This window comes from Coffea arabica, chromosome 2c (genome assembly GCF_036785885.1).
Source record: "Coffea arabica cultivar ET-39 chromosome 2c, Coffea Arabica ET-39 HiFi, whole genome shotgun sequence".
NCBI classification, from domain to species: Eukaryota; Viridiplantae; Streptophyta; class Magnoliopsida; order Gentianales; family Rubiaceae; genus Coffea; species Coffea arabica.
The window spans coordinates 1,639,100-1,659,317 of NC_092312.1; the positions used below are offsets into that span (position 1 = coordinate 1,639,100).

At 37.9% G+C, this 20,218-nt stretch overlaps 2 protein-coding genes across 2 annotated transcripts; one reads left to right on the forward strand and one right to left on the reverse strand.

The window, feature by feature from the left end:
* Positions 1 to 214: 214 nt before the first annotated feature.
* LOC113724921 (ethylene-responsive transcription factor CRF4) lies at positions 215 to 2,659 on the reverse strand. Its single transcript, XM_027247818.2, has one exon. It carries the CDS (start codon positions 1,731 to 1,733, stop codon positions 561 to 563), a length of 1,173 nt encoding a protein of 390 aa, XP_027103619.1. The 5' UTR covers positions 1,734 to 2,659; the 3' UTR covers positions 215 to 560.
* A 13,069-nt stretch (positions 2,660 to 15,728) lies between these two features.
* LOC113728271 (potassium transporter 26) lies at positions 15,729 to 18,498 on the forward strand. Its single transcript, XM_027252823.2, has 6 exons — positions 15,729 to 15,872; positions 16,048 to 16,516; positions 16,660 to 16,710; positions 16,795 to 17,108; positions 17,211 to 17,580; positions 17,678 to 18,498. The coding sequence occupies exons 1-6, from the start codon at positions 15,729 to 15,731 to the stop codon at positions 18,496 to 18,498; spliced, it is 2,169 nt and encodes a 722-aa protein (XP_027108624.1).
* The last annotated feature ends 1,720 nt before the right edge of the window (positions 18,499 to 20,218 follow it).

Sequence of the window (20,218 nt, forward strand, 5' to 3'; positions counted from 1 at the left end):
CCAAGGCCAAAATCCAACGCCAACCCCTCCCCCCAGGGGGGGGTGGGTGGTTGGTGCTCGGTCAAATGGACAACCGCGATTTGCGCCTGCCCGTGTGGGCAAAAAGAATGCCACAATAATGTCTCAAACCATACCAAATAAGATCAGATCTCAATTGAATTAACACGTTAATTAGTAATTAGAGATTCCGTCCATGAAATTAAACAACGAAAAATGAGAAATAATTCACTATCAGATTGATTTTATTTAGCCGCAATATATAGTTTTTTACACTCCTGGAAAGACCTATTATTACTCATAAATAATACTACAAAATCTCAACCAACTTCCTAGATAGTAAAAAATCTCCACTCTGTTTCTAATGAAGATCCCCCCCCCCCCCAAAAAAAACAACCACTATACTTTGAAATTATTTTGGAAACTAATAAATAGAATTAAGATTTTTTTTTTGTTAAAAAAAAACACGGTCCGATGATCGCCTATGACAAAATTTGCCACGAAAGATGGCATGCCGGCGAAAAAAAGCTTGATACTGGTGGGTGTGGGCAAGCATCTGGTGATCATACTGCCAGGAGAGCATCTGCGCTAGCAAAATCGTTCATGTCTTGGAAATAATCATCCACATTCAGCTCCACTGAACCAAAATCCTGAAACGAATCATTAAACTCTCCGAATCCAGCGCCCGCTGTTGCCGTGTCATCAAGGAAACCCGGCAGCAGGTCATCATCGAATGACACGTCCAATCCCAGGTCAAACGTATCATTCGAAAAACTTGGGGGAACGGTGTCGTCAAAGGTTATCTGCTCCGGAGATTGGAAATTGAAGAAATTGTCTAGGAAAGGAACGTCCATGGGCATATATTCGTTCGAGTAATCCGGTATCATATCCCTCGTTTCACCCTGGCACTCCTCAGCTACTTCCGGGACCGGTTCTTGCCACGGCTCACCGTCCGTCTCCTCCTGAACCGTTTGCTCGTCCGTACAATCAGCAGGAACCGGGCCTTCCACACCTTCGGACCGGCATTCCGGTTCAGCTTCCTCGCTAGACTGACTGCTTCTGAACCTGAGAACAGAAGTAGGAGAAGACAGATTGTGGGACTCCTCGCCGGACTCGTAGCAGGAGGTGGACGCCACGTTGACTTGGGGCTTTTCCTTGGCCGGAGGAGTGACGAAGTTGGTTAAAGCGTCCGGACCACGGAGCTTAATGGCGGCGTTGTCGTAAACCATGGCAGCCTCCTCGGCAGTGTCGAAAGTGCCCAGCCAGAGCCTGGCACGTGTGGAGGGGTCTCTGATTTCCGCAGCCCATTTACCCCAAGGCCTCTGCCTTACGCCGCGGAACTTCCGTACAGCACCTCCCGCAGCGGGGACTGGCGGCTCCTTGGCCTTCATCGGCCTCTGCTTAGCCTGGAGTGCCTCTGCAGTCTTCTTCTTGGGATGATGACGAGGAGCGAGGGCGTTGCTGCTGGCGCTGATAACATTATTGCTGTTTTGTTGGCAAACTGCAGCAGTTTCGATTTTGATTTCACTAATGTACCGCTTCACACGTAGCCTTCCGAAAAGCTCGTCTTCATCGCTGGAGGAGTCTGTAGCGTCCGGGTCGGTAACGGATATCCGAACCGTCCTGGGAACAATGGAGCTACGCTCAGAGGATTTTTTGGGCTTAAGGGCGAGTTTTTTGGTGAGGCTTCGGTGCTCGGTGTATTTTACCGGACATAAAAAACCGCGAACCACCATTTTCTTTCTTTTTCCTTTTCTTTTCTCCCCTACCCCCCAGACTTTCGAGTGTTGGATTCTTACCAGAGTAGTTGCAGTCGCTCTACTATTCGAATTGAAGACGACATAAAAGAGTAAGGGAAAGTCTATTGGGAGTGTAAAAAAGAAAAAGCCAGAGGAATAGAGAGCGTGAAGATAAAGGAAGATTGCTTTGAAGTGGCCAACACACACATATATATCACTCTACAACTACAAAGGAAGGATAAAGAGGGGAGGAACCGTCAAAGAGGAGAACCAAAAACAGATGAGAGAATCGAAGACATGTTGCTGATGCCACGCCACCAAAAAAAAAAATCTGACAAAAAGAATGCCTACGTTAAAAGATGGGTTTTGAACACACCCAGAAAGCAGCAGCACACGAGAGCTAGCGAGATACTCCAGAGCTTTTGAGAAAGCGAATGAACCTAAGAAAGAAGGCTAAAAAGCCAAAGAGAGAAAGAAGAAGAGCAATTTCTGAGGCTTAAAAACTTGAACAGGGGACTTGAATATTTTTAGGCACCCAAACGAGGAAACTGCAGTGCTATTCTTTCCATCTATTTCTGTCGTTGAGGGAAAAAGCAAACGTATACTCTCTCTCTCTCTCAATCTTTAGATTCTCCCGTCCTAAGAATCTCAGTTACTTTCTTCCTTGAAACTCTTTCCAAGAAAACAAACTCAGAAACTTTCAGTTGAGCAAAGCAAAGCAAAACAGCCAAACTCAAGTGGAAGGACGAGAAGCAGACGAAGAAGAAGAAGAAGAAGAACAGTCCGGAGCGTTCACAAGAGATATAGGACAGAGAAATATGGAAGAGAGGCAGAGGTATGTTTCGGTTGGCTGCAATGGAGACCAGAACACTGAAATCGCTGTTTTATAGGATCCCTCCAGCCGAAATTGGAAACCCCGAAATACGCATCTTTTTCAATTACTACTACTCCTATAGTAGTAGTCTTCTCTTCCTTTCTGCCTTTTACCACATTATTTTATGTGTTCTCATTAGGCAATAAAAAAGTGACGCAATCTTTTTTCTTTTTTTTTTATCTTTTCTCTCTCTCTCTCTAAATAAAAATTTCTGGCTGTCAATTTAGGAAACTCTATATTAATCTTTAATGATTTAATCGGGCTAGTCGCCGGCGTCGGCGATTGGTGGCCCAAAGATTCCGGCCACTGGCCACGGCTCCCAGCGTCATTTGGCGGTCTGCGATTTGGACACGTAATTCAAGTGGCCCCCGTTGATAGACGTTGGCCCAATGAGTGAACATCAAGTGGTGCTGAATCAGCACACGATTTCTTTTTCCCCTTCTCGAATTACGTGTGGCCGGTCACGTGAGGCCCAGGATGCTCGGCCCACTTAAAATATGTCGGTCAAATTATAAAGCCAATTACAGCAACTCACTGCTTTGACCAATTGTACAGAGACTCACTCAGCGCTACTACGACTACTGCCACACTAGTACTAGTAGTGCTGCCTTACTTCTTGACGATTTTTTTTTTTTTTTTAACTTTTGTGGTAACTTCTTGATGATCAATCGGCTAATAATTTCGGTCCCTCCCTTTGATGCCCTAATTACCGCGATTCGACGCCTAATGGGCGTTCGGACAAAAGAGGTTGGTCAGGGTATTGTGGTAATTGCACATCTTCGTTTTGGAAATCTCTTCTGTTTTCTTTCTATATATATATATATATATTTTTTTTTTTTTTACCTTCTAAATTTTGCTGTACCAGAATATTATTTATTAGCAGTACAGTAGTATTTGTTTATGAGATTTTAAAATTTACTTTTTTTACAGCTGCAAATAACGTGGCGGGCAACCTAGGATGTGCCGCCATTTATAATTCGGTAATGTACGGCTCTCTGGGGTTAACCTTTCTCTCGAATTCCTACTCTCGAGACAGGCAACACCACGCGACCTTATGTAATGTGTCTGGGACTCTCTCCCGGGCACTGACATGGTGAAATACACGCGAGAGGGACGGGAGTAATTAAAATTATCTTGCGGTGTACGGCCAGACCCAGCTATCATTTATCACAACTTGGCCACCCCTGCTCTGGTGAAATTGTTGCCCAACAACGATGATCTTTTTACCGCACGTATCGCACATGATTACTGTCGAGACACTTTGTGGTTGGTCCGATTCAGTGCGGTGATCCTCCTCTGGTGTACTGGTGGACACTCATTTGTGAAGCGGAATTATTCAAGCTTCGTAACTAGCAGCAGTAATTGCCTAAGTTGGGGGATTCATTCACCAAGTCACCCAGCTATGTTCGGAATTCTTCAAATTGGATGGAAGATTATTTGGATAAAATTTTTTTTACACCCTTTCTTTCTAAAGTAATGTGATATATGTAACACAGAAAAAAGAAGTTTGATGTAATATACGTAAAATAAAAATATAATTAAATAATTTAAAAAACATGTTTATATATTGTTTTAAAAAATCTCAGGCACTCATTCCCTGCTTTTGCATTAAATGAAATTTAAAGAGTGACTGAGATTTTTGGATAAAAAGAGTTGACCGGTAATAATTGTTGAAAATATGAAAACAAAGTTTGGATCTGAGTTCGAGTGTTTGGAATCCTCAACTGCTACTTGCATAATTGCGGAAAAACAGTTGAAAAGGGCGAATATTTGAAATCCTAAAGTTTGTTTTGGCGACCTTGATGAAATAGAGTTTTCTTTCTGAGCTTTTTGCTTCCGGTCTTTTTGTCTCTGCTCTGCGTGCATGCTCTCTCATTTTTCAAGAAAGAAAAAAAAAAAAAAAAAACGTTATGCTCCTTGCATCTATCTCACTTTTAGGTTACGTTGAAACTTCGGATGATATTTTTTGTTCGCATCATTACGCAGTCAATAACTTGTTCTTCAGCCATCTTTGGCTTTGTCAAATTCCCCAAAAGGATTAATTAAACTGTTTAGAACTTACTTTGCATTATGTTCAGTTATTGAATTACTAATGGTTTAAAATGCGCGCATGTTGAAAATTTATTGACGCGGGACTAAATCTCAGGGAAGATAGGAACATCTAGTCCATTTGTCATTGATGATTCGGTATCCGAGTACTGAAATGCTCGCACAAAGAATGATGACATGGCGATTTTGTAGGTAGATATATATAATACTACTAGTTCCTTTGGAAACTTGAACGTTAAGTTTCTTAAAAACATCAGAAATGATGGGTGTTTGTTTAACTCAGAATTCGTTCAAGTACGTGCAGTATTTGATAAACCAAAAAAATTGTCCAGCCAGTTTGTAATCAGCTGTTTTGACCTTAATCAGAAGTGGCCCTTTTTCCCGGAAGTGTATGTGTGCTTCATGTTGCTTTTCAGTTTTTTCACAGAACGATGCTAAGAGAAAAGGTTCAGCATCCACAAATATGAAGCGGAGCAAAGGAAAGAATTGTGGCTGGCCAGTCATGCGTACGTACTTAGCACGTAATATCATTCTGATATATGAAAGCCCTCACATCACATGCAAAAGAAAGAAAGAAAGAAAGAAAGAAAAGTTTCACAATTTTCGGAGTAAGGAATGCTCGGTGGTCGATATTTGTGTTATTGCAAGAGAAGGAAAAACAGACACGAATATGTTCACGTACCATTCGAGAAATGGCAGGCCTTAATTATGCAGGATCTATCTTCTTCGGATAAACGTAAAATGCTAATTAATTAATTACTGAACATCGATCGATCGATCGATCGATGGAATGGGAGGCTTAGGAAGTCAATGTGCGGATCCCATATATGTGTTTAGAGAGAATTGTGTGTAATTTGGATTTGCAAAGACAATCAATCAAAAAGGGGAGGAGGTCTCTTGAAGTTTGGCCCCCAAAGGAGCTAGCCAGGCGAACCACATCACATGACAATCGACAAACAAGGAAACGATACATCGAGTTCGACAATATGCGCGCGCGCCTTGGGTCTAAGTTGGAGTGACATGCGCAAGCAGCAGTAAATTAAAACAATTTTTATTTTTTTTTTATCTTTCTACTGACGATCGATCGACGTCCTCCTTGGCTTCTTTCTCAAACTTGGATTGGATGTTGTCTTTTGGTTGTAAGCATCCGCAAAAACTAGTTTTATGGAGCGCGCGGGAGGTCAATGATCCAAATGCGCGCAGCATCAAGCCCAAGAAAATATTGCTAACGATATTAATTCTTTAATCTCCATCGTCATTCTCCCCCTTAATCACCATTTAGCTTAATACTAGACCTTCTTGATTCAAGTGATAACCAGCGTAAATGTCTCAATGGACTGTGCAGTACAGCACTGCCTCCATGCATGCACGTACTTACAGACAGCAGACATTAGGCATGCACCTTCATTAATTTGTATGTATATATATATATGTTCTTCCTCTCCTGCAGTACTGCAGGTTAATTTACTCAATCTCTGCTGTTGTTGGTCGACTACGGGTTTGATTAGATCGATAGATGTCCGACTCGTACAGGTTAATCAAGAAAGTAATACATGTGGATGTATACAATATTGATAGGGTAATCAATGAATTTGAGCGTAAATATACAGCTACAGCAACGAGTATCTATAGAAGGGGCCAATGGATCAGGGAAGGCGTCAGTTAAAAAATGATCGGCGGGAAGAAGTCAGTCGGTGCATGGGACTGTGAACTCAACCATGCTAAAATAACGGAATGGCTCACCAATGAAGGAAGCCTCGATTCCTCCTGGTCATGGATCAGTTGATCCCGACACACATAAATTCTCGAGAGAGAAATGCAGCGTAAAGAATTTTAAAAAGGAGGGCTTCCAGTAGTCACCAACCAAACCATACCGGTCTGATGCTTTACCACTACCGTGGACGGTGGTGGCTTTGATTTCAGCAAAGGGACGACGACACAACAACAGACACGATACTTTATTTAGCACGGATTTCCATGTTAAGTAAGTGATCCTTCGATGAGGATGGTAATGAAACAATTAGTAGTAACGGTGTCAAAGAAAAAATTCTTAAAAAAAAAAACGATAATATCCAATCAATTGAAAAAATATTTTGCTATCTCAAACAAACAAATGGTGCACATTTCACAAGCGTCTTTCAGAAGCAACAGATGTTGGTTTGATTGTATTAAATTTATCTCCTCGCTCTATATATATATATATATATATATATATATATATATATATATATGAAAGAAGCTAGTTTATTCAAACTGCACAAATAAATCTGCAAGTGAAGATGAATAAATCTGCAGAAGAAGCAAATAGAAACCCAATAATTACTAGTACAAGATACTGCACATTAGTTAATTAAGGTACCAAAAATATATTCCACATTATCAAATCAAACACGGGCTATGAATTCCCTGCTGGCGCAAGTGTTTCTAAACCTTCATCTAAGTAAAAGGATATTTAGACACTAATTATATACGGTTATTCTGTTCTTTAAATCAAACTGGGATTCACACTTATGTGAGGACTTTAATGGCATCGCTCACACGGGCTATGATTTTGAGAGTGACACACAAGTAGAAAATTTTGAAATGTTAACATTCAAACTATTGACATTTTAGTAAACCGTGTGCATATCTATAAAATAGGGAAGCGTCGGATTGGATGGTAAAGTCGAAGGTATTATAGGTAGGAGATCCTGAATTCAACATTTTCCCCTAAAAAAAAAAAAAAGAAGAAGAAAACAAAATCAAACTAGGGTTCACACTTATGTAAGGACTTTAGTGGCATCCCACAGGTTATAATCTTGAGAGTCACGCAGAGGTAGAAAATTAAGTTTGAATTTTTAACATTGATATTTTAGTAAACCGTGTGATCAATATCTATGAAATAGGGGAGAACTGCCTAAAATTTAGAAAGAAAAATAAAGATATCAAGCAAGTATTCTTTTTCTTTTTCTTTTTTTTTTCTGAAGGAGCTATTGTGTGAGTAATTTTATCACATACAATTCTCAGTGCATGTGAGTTTGCTAGTTTCCTTTACGCAACAAACCAAAACGTTAACTCGAAGCAGGCATGCTTAGTGCGAACATTCTCCAACTCGAACGAAATTTGATTAACAAATAGTTCCTTTTTTGGTTCTGTAACGTTTGCCAAGACATGTTTCTTTGGGACTACGGTCAACTGCTATATATATATATATATATGACTGTAATTAATTCCATATAGTTTTTAATCGTTCGGAAAATCTGAAGAATATTTACCACACAAAGAAAATTCATTGCAGAAGAGGAATAACCAGCTTCATTTTTTTTTCTACACTCTCCAAGTTACAAATAACCAGCTCATCGTCTAATTAACAACAAACAAGCATAATTTGTTGGATGTGAAACATTATAATGGGCGACTAAACAATAAAATTAACCAGAGACTAATTTAAAAAATCACTAAAAAAAAAAAAAAAAAACTTGTCTCAAATAATTAACATATTATTGTTGAACTTTGAATTGGAAACACTTTATTTTAATGGAGCTTGGAGGTTGATTTGATATGTGTAAGCAAGGGAAAAATGTCAGTAATTCAAAAAGCTTAATTCTCATTTCGATATATTGTAACAAAAAGTTCCTTCGTTAAAGAAATTAATCTAAAACTGCTTAACGAATCTACTATAAACTTAAAGCAAATAAAAGAGGGAGTAGGATTAAAGCTGAGGAGCATATCATCATCGTCCCTGAACGTGAAGTGCTTTTTTTGTCTGGGCGCTTGACGACAGACCGGGCCGGCTTGATAGTTGAGGGCCCCAACTGACAAATTACTTTTCCGAGTTACGCCTCACCGGCGTCGTTCACGCCTTCCGGCTATTTTCTGCAATGCACGTGTTCCTTACGACGTGGAGGTGACGTGTTTCCTGGTGGCTTTATATACAAAAAAAAAAAGATTCTTTTGGTTTCCTTTTCTTTTTGCTGCTTCTTTTTATTTTTTTCCCCCTTTTGGAAAAGAAATGCATAAAATATTATTTTATTTTTTGGCAAATGGATTACATTAGTTGCCCATTAGCTCTGCCAAGATAGTGCAACTTTTCTCAAGTATTCTACATTATAATTTTTTTTATTTCAAAACATATATTGTAAGTCCGAAAAAAAGAAAATAAAATAAAAGAGACAATATATACCTTCCACATACGTTTGAATTTGCAAAACGTTTCTTCCCTTCCCGGCTGGCCGGCTATCGGCCAGAAAAAACGCAAAGTGGATTCGTAAAAGAAGATGCATGACTTTTGAGGGTTAGGCGGTGAGACGGAGGTTTTGATTTTCTTTGTATTGCTATTTCTTTTTCTTTTTTTTTTTCTCTCTGGAAAGCCAAGATTAACATTCTGAGGTGGCATGATTTCTGGGCAACTAATCACCCTTTTTCCTGTCTTTAGCTACAAAATGCACGTGGTGGTTCAGGTTCACGCTTCGTAGCAGACAACAACGTTTAATGTCGAAGCAACTGAAAATGTTCGGTAACTATAAATAAAATAAAATAAAATAATTGTTTTTGGTTGGATGATTGGAAGGCAGGTAGCTAGCTAATCTAATTTGTTCACCATTATCATTTCCCAACAATTTATTTTATTATCATTTGTCTGTGGAGCACGTCATCCCACCTCTGACCCCACCGCGACCATCCCTTTTTAATTTCTTTATAGTAAAACCTCAGGGAGGGCTTTTCCCTATTTTGAGACCAAGGGCCTGTTTGGAACTTAAGTTTTTTGAGAGTTTGTCTAAAACTTTACTGTAGTGCACTGTAGAAGTTTTTGAAAAAATTTTGAAGAAATTTTTGTAAGGTGAAAAACTTTTTTTTCTCTTTTCCTTTCTTTTTCTTTTTCTTTCCTCTCTTCTTCTTCTTCTTCTTCTTCTTCTTCCCCGTTACCTCCACCACCCCCAGCAGCAACTCCACCTCCCGCCGCCCCCCTCTGCCCCGCCTTCCCCTTTTGCCCCTTCCGCCGCCCCCCTCGCCACCCCCTCTGTCCCTTCCCCCTCTGCCCCGCCGCCCCCCTCTGCGCCACCCCCCTTTGCGCCGGACGTAGAGACAAAAAAAAAAAAAGACAAGAGAGGATGATGGCAGGGGAGGAAGAGGGGGAGAGGGAAAAAAAAGGAGAAAAAAAAAGACCGGCACCGGCACCAGCACCGGAAATTGGTGACGGAGCAGGCAATGAAGGTGGTGGTGGGAGAGGAAGAAGAAGAAAAGGGGAAGGGAATTTTTTTTTTTTTTTTTGTGTTTTGGATATTTTAAGTATGTAGGTTTAAAACTTTGATAAGTTTTTTGGGGTTTCTGTAGCAAAAGTTGTTAAAAAACTAGTTTTATACAAACTTGGTAAAAAACCAAGCTTCCAAACAGGGCACAAGTTCGCCACGTAATTTTGGATTGTGATTTTTCTTGATAGAATGAATTCAACACTTTGTCTCCCACAAAATTTGTCACAACATGTGACGGTCTTCATTGATCAGTTTCGACGACGGAGTTTCTACTCACATAGACTCCTTTCTCCCTTTCCCTTATAATAGGTTAGTTTAAATTATAGGAATTCTATCGTATCGACAAAAAAAAAAAAAGAATTCACCGTTTTTTTTAAAAAAAAATATTTCCAAATACTTGGAAAGCTTCACGAAAGAAAGTACAACTAGGTAGAAAAAAAAAAAAAAAGAAGGTACAAGAGCTACACTTGCAAAAAAATATTTGTAATGATTAATGAACCTGAATTTCAGGGCCCCTGCAGGAGTTAGTTGCATGCTCAAATCTCAGTAGTTTTTCTTTTTTGCATGTCCGCCCACTCATGGCCACGACCCTTCCCTGGGATTTTTCACAATATCTTTTCCTATGCCTTTTTAATATCTTAATTAATTAACTTGGCGAAGCATTGTGTGGGTCAAATAAAATTTTTTAAAAAATATTATTTTTTAAAATTGCGGGTCGGTCACTTGGTCCCGCCCATGCCCTATCGACAGTCACTGCAGATAAGTGTGCGACATCGATGGTCTACCCACTTCAATTAATTTAACAAATTGACTCCTTTCTTCTTCTTCTTCCTTTTTTTAAAAAAAAAAAAAAGAAAAACATTGGGAACAAGAAGACCAGTGATCAATTTGTTTCGGGATTCCTAGGCGTTGTTCTTCTCTTCTTAATTTCTGAGCTTCTCCATAGATAGTTGCAATCATAAAGATACTAATAATTACGGGGAATTTCGAACCCAGGGCCCAGGATTTAGCAAAATTAAGGGCTCGAGGGACGTCTACATTTTTGAAACCAGCATCACTAATCCAACTCAAATACGACACGCAGATTCTGTAGAGAACTAACTATTCCCACTCTTTTTTTTTTTTTTTTTTTTGGGTTTGGTTTTTCCTGGAATGGTGGAAAGAAATGTTTCTATGTACTTAAATTGATGAGATGTACTGAATTTTAGTGGAATTCGGAAAGAATAGTATTGATACTAATAATTACGCTGGGGACAACCTAAGAAAAGAACAAAAAGGAGAAAGGGATCCATAGTTGCATCCAATGGAAGATATACTCCCTCCGTCCCACTTTGATAGTCCTGTTTTTTTTCACACAGTTTAAAAAAAAGTAGTTAATTTTGTTGAAAAAGTAAATTTAGATTATTAATTTTCTAAAATACCCTCACATTAAATGTGGTACAACTTTATGGGAACTTGAATTGATGGTAAAAAAACGAATCAATTCTCATTAAATGGGGTAGGTTTATAGTAACAACTACTTACATTGAATAAGGGTATTTTAGAAAAATTAAAATACAACTACATTCTTCAATTGGAAAGTGGACTACAATTTGAGACAGATGAAAAGGGAATACAAGACTATCAAAGTGGGACAGAGAGAGTACTACTTATGTATGCATGAGCCTTCCATCTAAAAAAATAAAAATCCGAGATTTAGTTGCGGCGATGAGTCTTCGTTACTTTTTTTTTTTTTTGGATCAATCGTCACTTTTTTTATCTATATCCTACTTTATTCTAATCTAACTAAGGGAAATGCCAACTGGACATACGGGAGGTTGATATAGATAGTGACGGAACCAGGATTTTTTCCTTGGGGATGGCCAAAATTTTTTCGGACATAATTACCTTAACATGTTATGTTCAAAATAATTTTCATTTATTTAAATATATGACATCCTAAAATATCAAATTTTAATTTTAATTATAAAGGTATGTCTATTTCATAAATATATAACATAGTCATAACTAAAATTAAGGCAAGCAGTAACCTTTGATTAAATATCATATAACATCACAAACCACCTAAGTTGCACATTATGAGAAGATGTCCCAATATGTCACTTGTGCAAAAACAAAAATATAACTATGCAATATAAATATAAACTATTTTCAATTAAAAAAAGATAAAAGTTATGTTAGCATACCTTGAAATTTTATCCTCTTTTATTAAAAGTAAATTGACATTTACATTCTTTTATAGAACTAAATTAATGTATAATTGAATCAATGCTAAATTTTCGAATAACTTTCTTTTTTTATGTACATTATTAGGCAATCATTCAAGAAATTATCTTTTATCTTGTTTTGGAGCTTTGTTTTGATTATTCTCATAATTAAAAATATCCATTCTATAGACTATAGAACGGAGCCAAGCTTTTTTCCTTGGGAGGGGGGTCAAAATTTTTCTGAACAAAATTATCTTAATATGTTATATTCAAAATATTTTTCATCTGTTTAAATATATGACATCTTAAAATATCAAATATTAATTTTAATTATAAAGATATGTCTATTTCATAAATATGCAGCATAGTCATAACAAAAATTAGGATAAAAATAACTTTTGATTAAATATCTTATAACATCACAAACTATCCAAATTGTACATTATGAGAAAATGCTCCAATATGTCACTTGTGCAAAAAACAAAAATTAACTATGCAACATAAATATAACTATTTTCAATTAATAAAAGATAAAAATTATGTTAGCGTACCTTGAATTTCAACCTCTTTTCTTAAAAATAAACTGAGTTTTATGTTCTTTTATAGAACTAAATTCATATGTTATTGAATTAGTACTGAATTTTTGAACAAAATTTTTTTTATGTACATTGTTAGACAATCATTCAAGAAATTGTCTTTTATCTTGTTTTGGATCTTTGTTTTGATTATATTCATAATTGAAAATGTCCATTCTATAGTTGCAGTTGACATATGAAGAGTGAAAACAAATATAATCAATCTGTCAATAACATGATAGATTACTCAATTTCGCGTCTTCACCAAATCTTCAAGTAATTATTTGTATATTTGTATATGGGTCAACAAGAGTATAGATCACTAATTTTAAGTTTTTTTATCAATCAGGCTATGTTGCATATTTGTATATGGACCAATGAAGTAATTTTTTTTGTTTTAGCCCATTGATAATTATGAATTGAGTCTTTTATTATAATATATCAAATTGGGTCAATTTACTATGGATCATCAAAATATATGTTTAATTTTTTGAATGTTAAATAATTAGCACAATACAAAATAAATAACTTTTTTTGGAGAAAAAATTAAATCAAAGGTGGCTAATTTATACACACCCACACACAGATATATATATATATATATAAGCTCTCATAATATAAACTAAAATTATAAAAAATCAGGGGGGCCAACTTTGTCTTATACATATATTTACATATTATGAATTAAAATTTTCAAAACTTAGGGAGGGCCATGGCCCCCCTTGACTCCGTCATTGGATGGGGACATAACCACCATCGAACTAGACGGGTATACTATGCACCCATCTGAATTTTTTAAAGAATCACATAATGTGACAATTAGTGGGAGACAAGTTTTGACCGTTGCCGCTTGGTGGTGGCCACCAGCCTTTAGTCTTCGTTAATTAGTAAATATTCATTATTATTCCTTTGATCATGTTTGCATGGGCTAAGTTGGTCAAGGAAACGAGCGAAAAGGCGCAGCGTCATGGGTCAACACAGGAATCTCAACTTCTGACGGAATTACCATGCAAGATGAATCAATCCTTTCTTTCTTTCTTTTTTTTTTTTTTCAAATAATAGATGCAAATCGCTAATTAAGTTAACTGAAAATTTGCATCAGAGGTAGCTTATTTCAATAACCCCACGGGTTTAATGCACCGAATTGCGATGTTGTTGATCCTATGCAGGTACCTGGATAAAATGATTCTTTTTTTTTTTTGTGGTAATTTTTGGGTCCAGTGAATTGGGCCAGTTCAAAATCCATCCTCTAGCTGGAGCTCTTGATTTCTTGACCCTCTTGCCTCTTGGAATGGTGGTGGCGTAGGCTGATGGATTTTCGTAAGTTCATGGAACGGGCTTTCCTGAAAGTCTGGGGAAACAAGGTTCAAGTTGGTCCTTGTTCTATGGTTCGAACAGATCTGCTCAAGAGGACTCTGCCCTCTGGGGAATGCGGTTTGGACTAGAAGGACATCAGGCTCATAGGCCCACTTCTTTTACATATATAGCCCGTTAACATTATGGCAATGTCAAAAATTTGTTAAATTACAGCAATGCGCAAATGTCGAGTAATTATTCAACCAGAAAAAAAAAAGTCGAGTACTTAACTAAATTAGTAATCATTGACATTGTTGCCTATACACCATAAAAGGACCTCTACATATATTTGTAGTGCACTTAGCGATATGGCATCAAATCAAATTTGTGACTGAATTGGTTAGCACGAGTTATTTTCTCATAAAAGATTGCATGCTGTAAAGAAATTTTTATAATCAATCTATGATTTTGAAAACATATACCCTGATCCATTGTAGTAATTGAAGCCGAGAACTCATTTATGCTTGATAGTTACCCAAAAAAAAAATATCAAATTTGGACTATCTCATTGTTCACAAAAAGGTACAAATATTTTTCTGGTGTCAATTTTATTTGAGAAGTCGGATTTACAAAAAAAAAAAAAAAACTCGTTTCTATGCATCAGCAACAACGCTCTAATCAAAGAAGAATGAAGAAGATAGCAGAAATAAGTGATTCACAAATAAAGAAGGAACAACAAACAATACTGTAGAATTGATAATTCTAGAGCCAAGTGTTAGTTAACCTCGTGCATGTTTTTTGGGAACCTTACACACATAGTTTTGTGGAAAATCTCGTATCAATAGTCTAATTTACGGCAAGTGAAACAGCTTGAATATACTGTTGGGCAGAGGTAGGGTTGCAAACGAAACGAGCCGAGTCTCGACTAAATTTTACCAAGCTCGAGCTCGAGCTCGATGAGCCGGCAAATTTCGAGCTCGAACTCGAAAAAAAAATAAAAAATAATTATTTTATTTTAAAAAAAATAAATAAAATAATATTTTTTTTCTTAATAAATAATAAAATATTAAGGATATATACGTAATTTTACTATGAAAATAAAAAAAATATATATAATATACGTAATTTTATTATTAAATAAAAAAATATATATATATATATTTACCCAACCTCGTGAGCCGACTCGCGAACTAACGAGTTTAATATTCTGAGCTCGAGCTCGAACTCGAGTTGGACTCGAACAGGCTCGAGCTCGACTCGAGCGGCTCGCGAGCGGTTCGATTCGTTTGCAGACCTAGGCAGAGGGGAAGCCACAATTGTAGAGGGATTCTTTACATTTGGACATATCATCAACAGTCTAACTCGAGCTCTTTCCATTCTTTTTTTTTTTTTTTTTTTTTGTGAAGGATTAAAATTAGAAAACAAAAAATGCAAACTTCTCGCTGGTTCTTCCTGTCAAAGTTTCAAACGGATGTTATTTTGGGAATGTATTTCAAGACCATCCTATTTTTCGCTACCCTTAATTCCATTACTGGTGGAGCATTGCTATAGTGCCTCCTCTGCTGGCAAAACGATTCATGACCCAAGAATTGAACAGCCTGATTCTAAAGACAGTCGAGTTTTAATTGTTAGATTATTACTACTAGCTCATAGGCGCTCGTTTCGAAAGAATTCTTGCTGGCGCTGGCAATGAGCCACACGAGGAGGAATTCTTTCGTTTAATATTCTTTCATTTGACCTTCGCAACAAATATTCAAGTCATGGCGGAAGATCTCGAAATGCAGGGTAGCGATGCCGGCAACAACAGGGACTCTGAAGGGCCAAATGAAACGAGTACCAAGGGTTCCTTCCATGGGGACCTGATTCTCGCAAAGAAATATCAGCCTTCGCTGCGTCGGCGAAAAGTAATTAATTTGTTTCAATTGTTGATCATCATAAAATCTGTTGGACTAGTGACAGCCATCTTGTATTTTATGATCACAGAACGCAACGATGGGAGAGTCCTTCTAATTTCCATCGATCCCACAGATGAATTTATGGTTACTAATTCAGACAAAATGCTGGTGTTTGACGTCTCAGGAATACACGTTGGTGCAAACATTGTTGTTGGCGTATCAGTCTCTTGGAGTCGTGTACGGAGACATTGGCACTTCACCTCTCTACGTGTTGTCATCTGTTCGGCTCGACAAACCTACGGAAGAAGACATGATCGGAATCCTCAGTCTCGTCTTTTGGACCTTGACCATAATCCCGTTGATCAAATACGTCTTCATTGTCCTTCGGGCTGATGATCATGGCGAAGGTGGAACTTTTGCTCTGTATTCTTATCTGTGCAGGCATATAAACTTCCGAAGCAAACTGACCATCCAAAGCACAAGATTAGAATCTGATGCAACCATGAGTTTTTACACCCAAGGGAGTGCAATACAGTCTAAGACCAAACAATTCATTGAAAACAGTCGCGCAGCACAGAATCTCCTCACGTTCGTTGTACTTTTGGGTACCTCGATGGTGATCGGTGATGGCGCCTTGACACCGGCCACCAGTGGTAAGCAATCGATCATAAACCCAACATTCGTAGTAATGAATGATAATACTCGAATCATTAACGGTTGAAATTCTCTTTCATTAACGGTATGTTTCTATGGCACTTAAAACATTCCTTCCACGACTAATAATCTTTCCGTACAGTTCTTTCGGCTCTTGCGGGAATTCAAACACTTTCCTCAAAGATAACAACAGGTACATTTTTGTTCATCTGCATATCATGGTATTTGATTAATAATGAAACTACCAAAATTATACAAATGAGTGATGTTTGGTCAGGGTATGTTGTGTTCATGGCGGTTGTGATACTGTTGGCTCTATTCCTTTTCCAGTCATGTGGGACGAGCAAGGTCGGGTTCTCATTCTCCCCGATCATGTTTTTGTGGTTTGCTGCGAATGTTTTCATTGGCATTTACAATATTGTCGCCTATAATCCTGCTGTCCTCCGTGGTTTATCACCTCACTACATTTTCAAGTTCTTTGGAAAACAAGGCAAATCTGGCTGGGAGGTTTTAGGCGCCGTTTTCTTGTGCACAACAGGAGGAGAAGCCATGTTTGCTGATTTGGGCCACTTTAATAAGAGAGCCATTCAGGTGTTTGCCATTACAAAGTTTAAATGCTCAATACTCTGCATCGAGCAGCCCATAACAAATGTTTGCAAGTTTAGTTAACCAATCACAATACTGCTTTTGCAGCTGGCTTTCTCCTTCTTTGTCTATCCATCTCTGGTGCTGTGTTATGCTGGTGAGGTAGCTTTCTTGTCTAAGCATCCCGATGCCCTGACCAACGCTTTCTACAGCTCCATTCCTAAGACAGTTTACTGGCCGATGTTCGTGTTAGCAACCTTGGCCGCAACAATTGCCAGCCAATCTATGATATCGGCCTCATTTTCTATTGTTAAGCAATCTTTGGCTTTAGGTTGCTTCCCCCGGGTTAACATAAAGCAGACATCCCCCAAACATGCGGGGCAAATTTACTCCCCAGAAATCAACTACATCCTGATGATCATTTGTATTGCTCTCGTATTGAGATTCAAACAAGGGGTTGAGATAGGAAACGCATATGGTAATTAAACCGCCTTTTTCAGCTATATGAAGTTCGACTCGAGTGAATATTGGTATATATGTTGGATATTAATCAATCTTGGCCTAATCAACTGCAGGTGTGGCTGTCATATGGGTGATGATAATAACTACATGTTTGGTGACGCTGGTGATGTTGGTCATTTGGGATACAAAGTTTCCTCTGATCCTTGCATTTTTCATTCCATTCATATTCATCGAGGGCGCATTCATGACTTCCTTGCTCAACAAAATCCCTCAAGGTGGATGGGTGCCATTTGCAATCTCCGGTTTCTTCCTGGTGATCATGCTGTCGTGGACTAGCGGGAGGAGCAAAAAGACCTCATTTGATGCAGAAAGGAAGCTGAGTCTAACGGAATTCACGAGCGTGCTGTCGAGTAATGATCTCTATCGTCCCCCTGGTATTTGTCTCTTCTGTACCGACCTTGTCAATGGGATTCCGCCCATCGTTCGCCATTATATTCAGAGCACAAACTCTCTTCGTGAAATTACCGTGATCATCACAATAAGGACCCTACCAATCAAAACAGTCCTTGCAGAGGAGCGTCTTGACGTGGGAAGATTGGGAATAGATGGGGTATACAGGTGTTTGATTCAGTTCGGTTACAAGGATTTGCAGAGCTTGGAAGAAGATGACATTGTTGCTTCCATTGTGGCAAAACTCCGCGACACAGCTGAAACGGAGGAAGAGGCAGAAAAGCTTGGAAAAGCTATGAAGAAAGGCGTGGTGTTCGTGGCTGGTCGGACTATTCTCAAATCGAAGGAGAGCAATGGATGGCTTTCTCATTTGGTGATAGATTACTTGTACAGATTCCTGCAGAAGAACTGCAGATCAGCACTCACTTCACTTAAAATCCCTCCTGGAAAGTTTTTACAAGTTGGGATGCACTATGAAATTTAAGACCACCTGCGCGATCCGTCAGCTTCACTCTATGATTCTATCTAATTAATTTTGTTCGATGTCCTTCATGGCAGCACTAATAATGTAAGTTTCGAACTTTGTCTGCTGTAAAATTAAGCACAGTCCTACGGTCCCAAGTCTTTGAACAATGAGTGAGAACGAGGAAAGATGGTAAAGCGTATTGAACGAGTATTAGATGGATACTCTCCTAATGCATCACAATTAGCATAGTGGTTCTTTGTTTTTAAAAAATTCATGGAGTGCAATAATATAGGTTAATGTAGTAGTAGTAGGGTAGATTTTTGTTGTTGCCAAAAAAAAGTAAAAAAAAAAAGAGCATTAGATTAATACCTTTGGTGACGTAGTATTTTATAGGCAATTTCCCTTTAATATTACCACTTCCATCATCAAGCTTAACTTATGCGAGCTTGGAACTTTTTTCCTAAAAAAAAAAAAAATTATTTTTAATTCTGTTCCAAAAGAGTGAGGGTGCATTTGATAAAACTGAAATCTAAAATCTGAAACACGAGCTCATCGAAAACAAACAGGCATGCGTACGTAGAAGTTAAAATTTTGAAACTAAAGGCTATTCGAATTTTCACGGCTTCAATAGGATTTTACATCTTAGATACATACCACTGCATGAAAATTCTCGCCTGCTGCATCAATTAATGGCTGCCAATCACTTCGAGAGTTTAAATAATTATTCTTGTTTCTGACCGTAGGTGGACGTGGAGCCATGAAGCTTAGCGTTAAAAAATGACCCAATTAATGTACTAATCACTCGGACAGTTTAATTATCTTTCTTGTCTCAGTCCGTAGGTGGAACCATGAATCTTAGCGTTAAAAATGACCCAAATAAATTACTCCCTCCGTCCCACTTTGATAGTCTTGTTTCTTTTTTCACACAGTTTAAGAAAAAGTAGTTAACTTTGTTGGAAAAGTAAATTTAGATTGCTATTTTTCTAAAATACCCTCACATTAAATATGGTACAACTTTATGGGAACTTGAATTGATGGTAAAAAAAGAATCAATTCTCATTAAATGGGGTAGGTTTATAGTAACAACTACTTACATTGAATAAGGGTATTTTAGGAAAATTAAAATACAACTACATTCTTAAATTGGAAAGTGGACTACAATTTGGGACAGATGAAAAAGGAATACAGGACTATCAAAGTGGGACGGAGGGAGTATTAGCTTTTTAGAACAAAGTAGTAGTACTTGCCGACAAAAGAGCGACCCTTAGTGGGCATGGTGGAGCATGCATTTCCATCCGTACCCGTTTAAACATCCACACCCACCTCACTTAATTGGTTTTGGATTACTAAAAAAATTTAGATGGACGTTAATGGACATCCAAGTAAAATCAATTGGTTTGACGTTTTTAAGTGGATGATCATCCACATAATCCATCTAAATCCATTTTAAAAAGTAATGAGCAAGCCCAGCACGTTTTGGCAGTACTAATGATAATGTTTCTTATATGCTAACACTTTTTATGATGTGATGTATGTGAGATAAAACGGTGATTGAGAATATAAAAAGGTGAATTGAAAAATGTGTTTATAATGCAAGCGAAAAATTTGCTATCCAAACATAGCCACAGTTGCACTCCCAGTCCAAGACGTTGTTCAGCTCTTCCCACTCACGCGATCAAAGTTTTTTTTTTTTTTTTTTTCTCTCAATCCAATTTAGTTATCATCAGAACTCATCCTA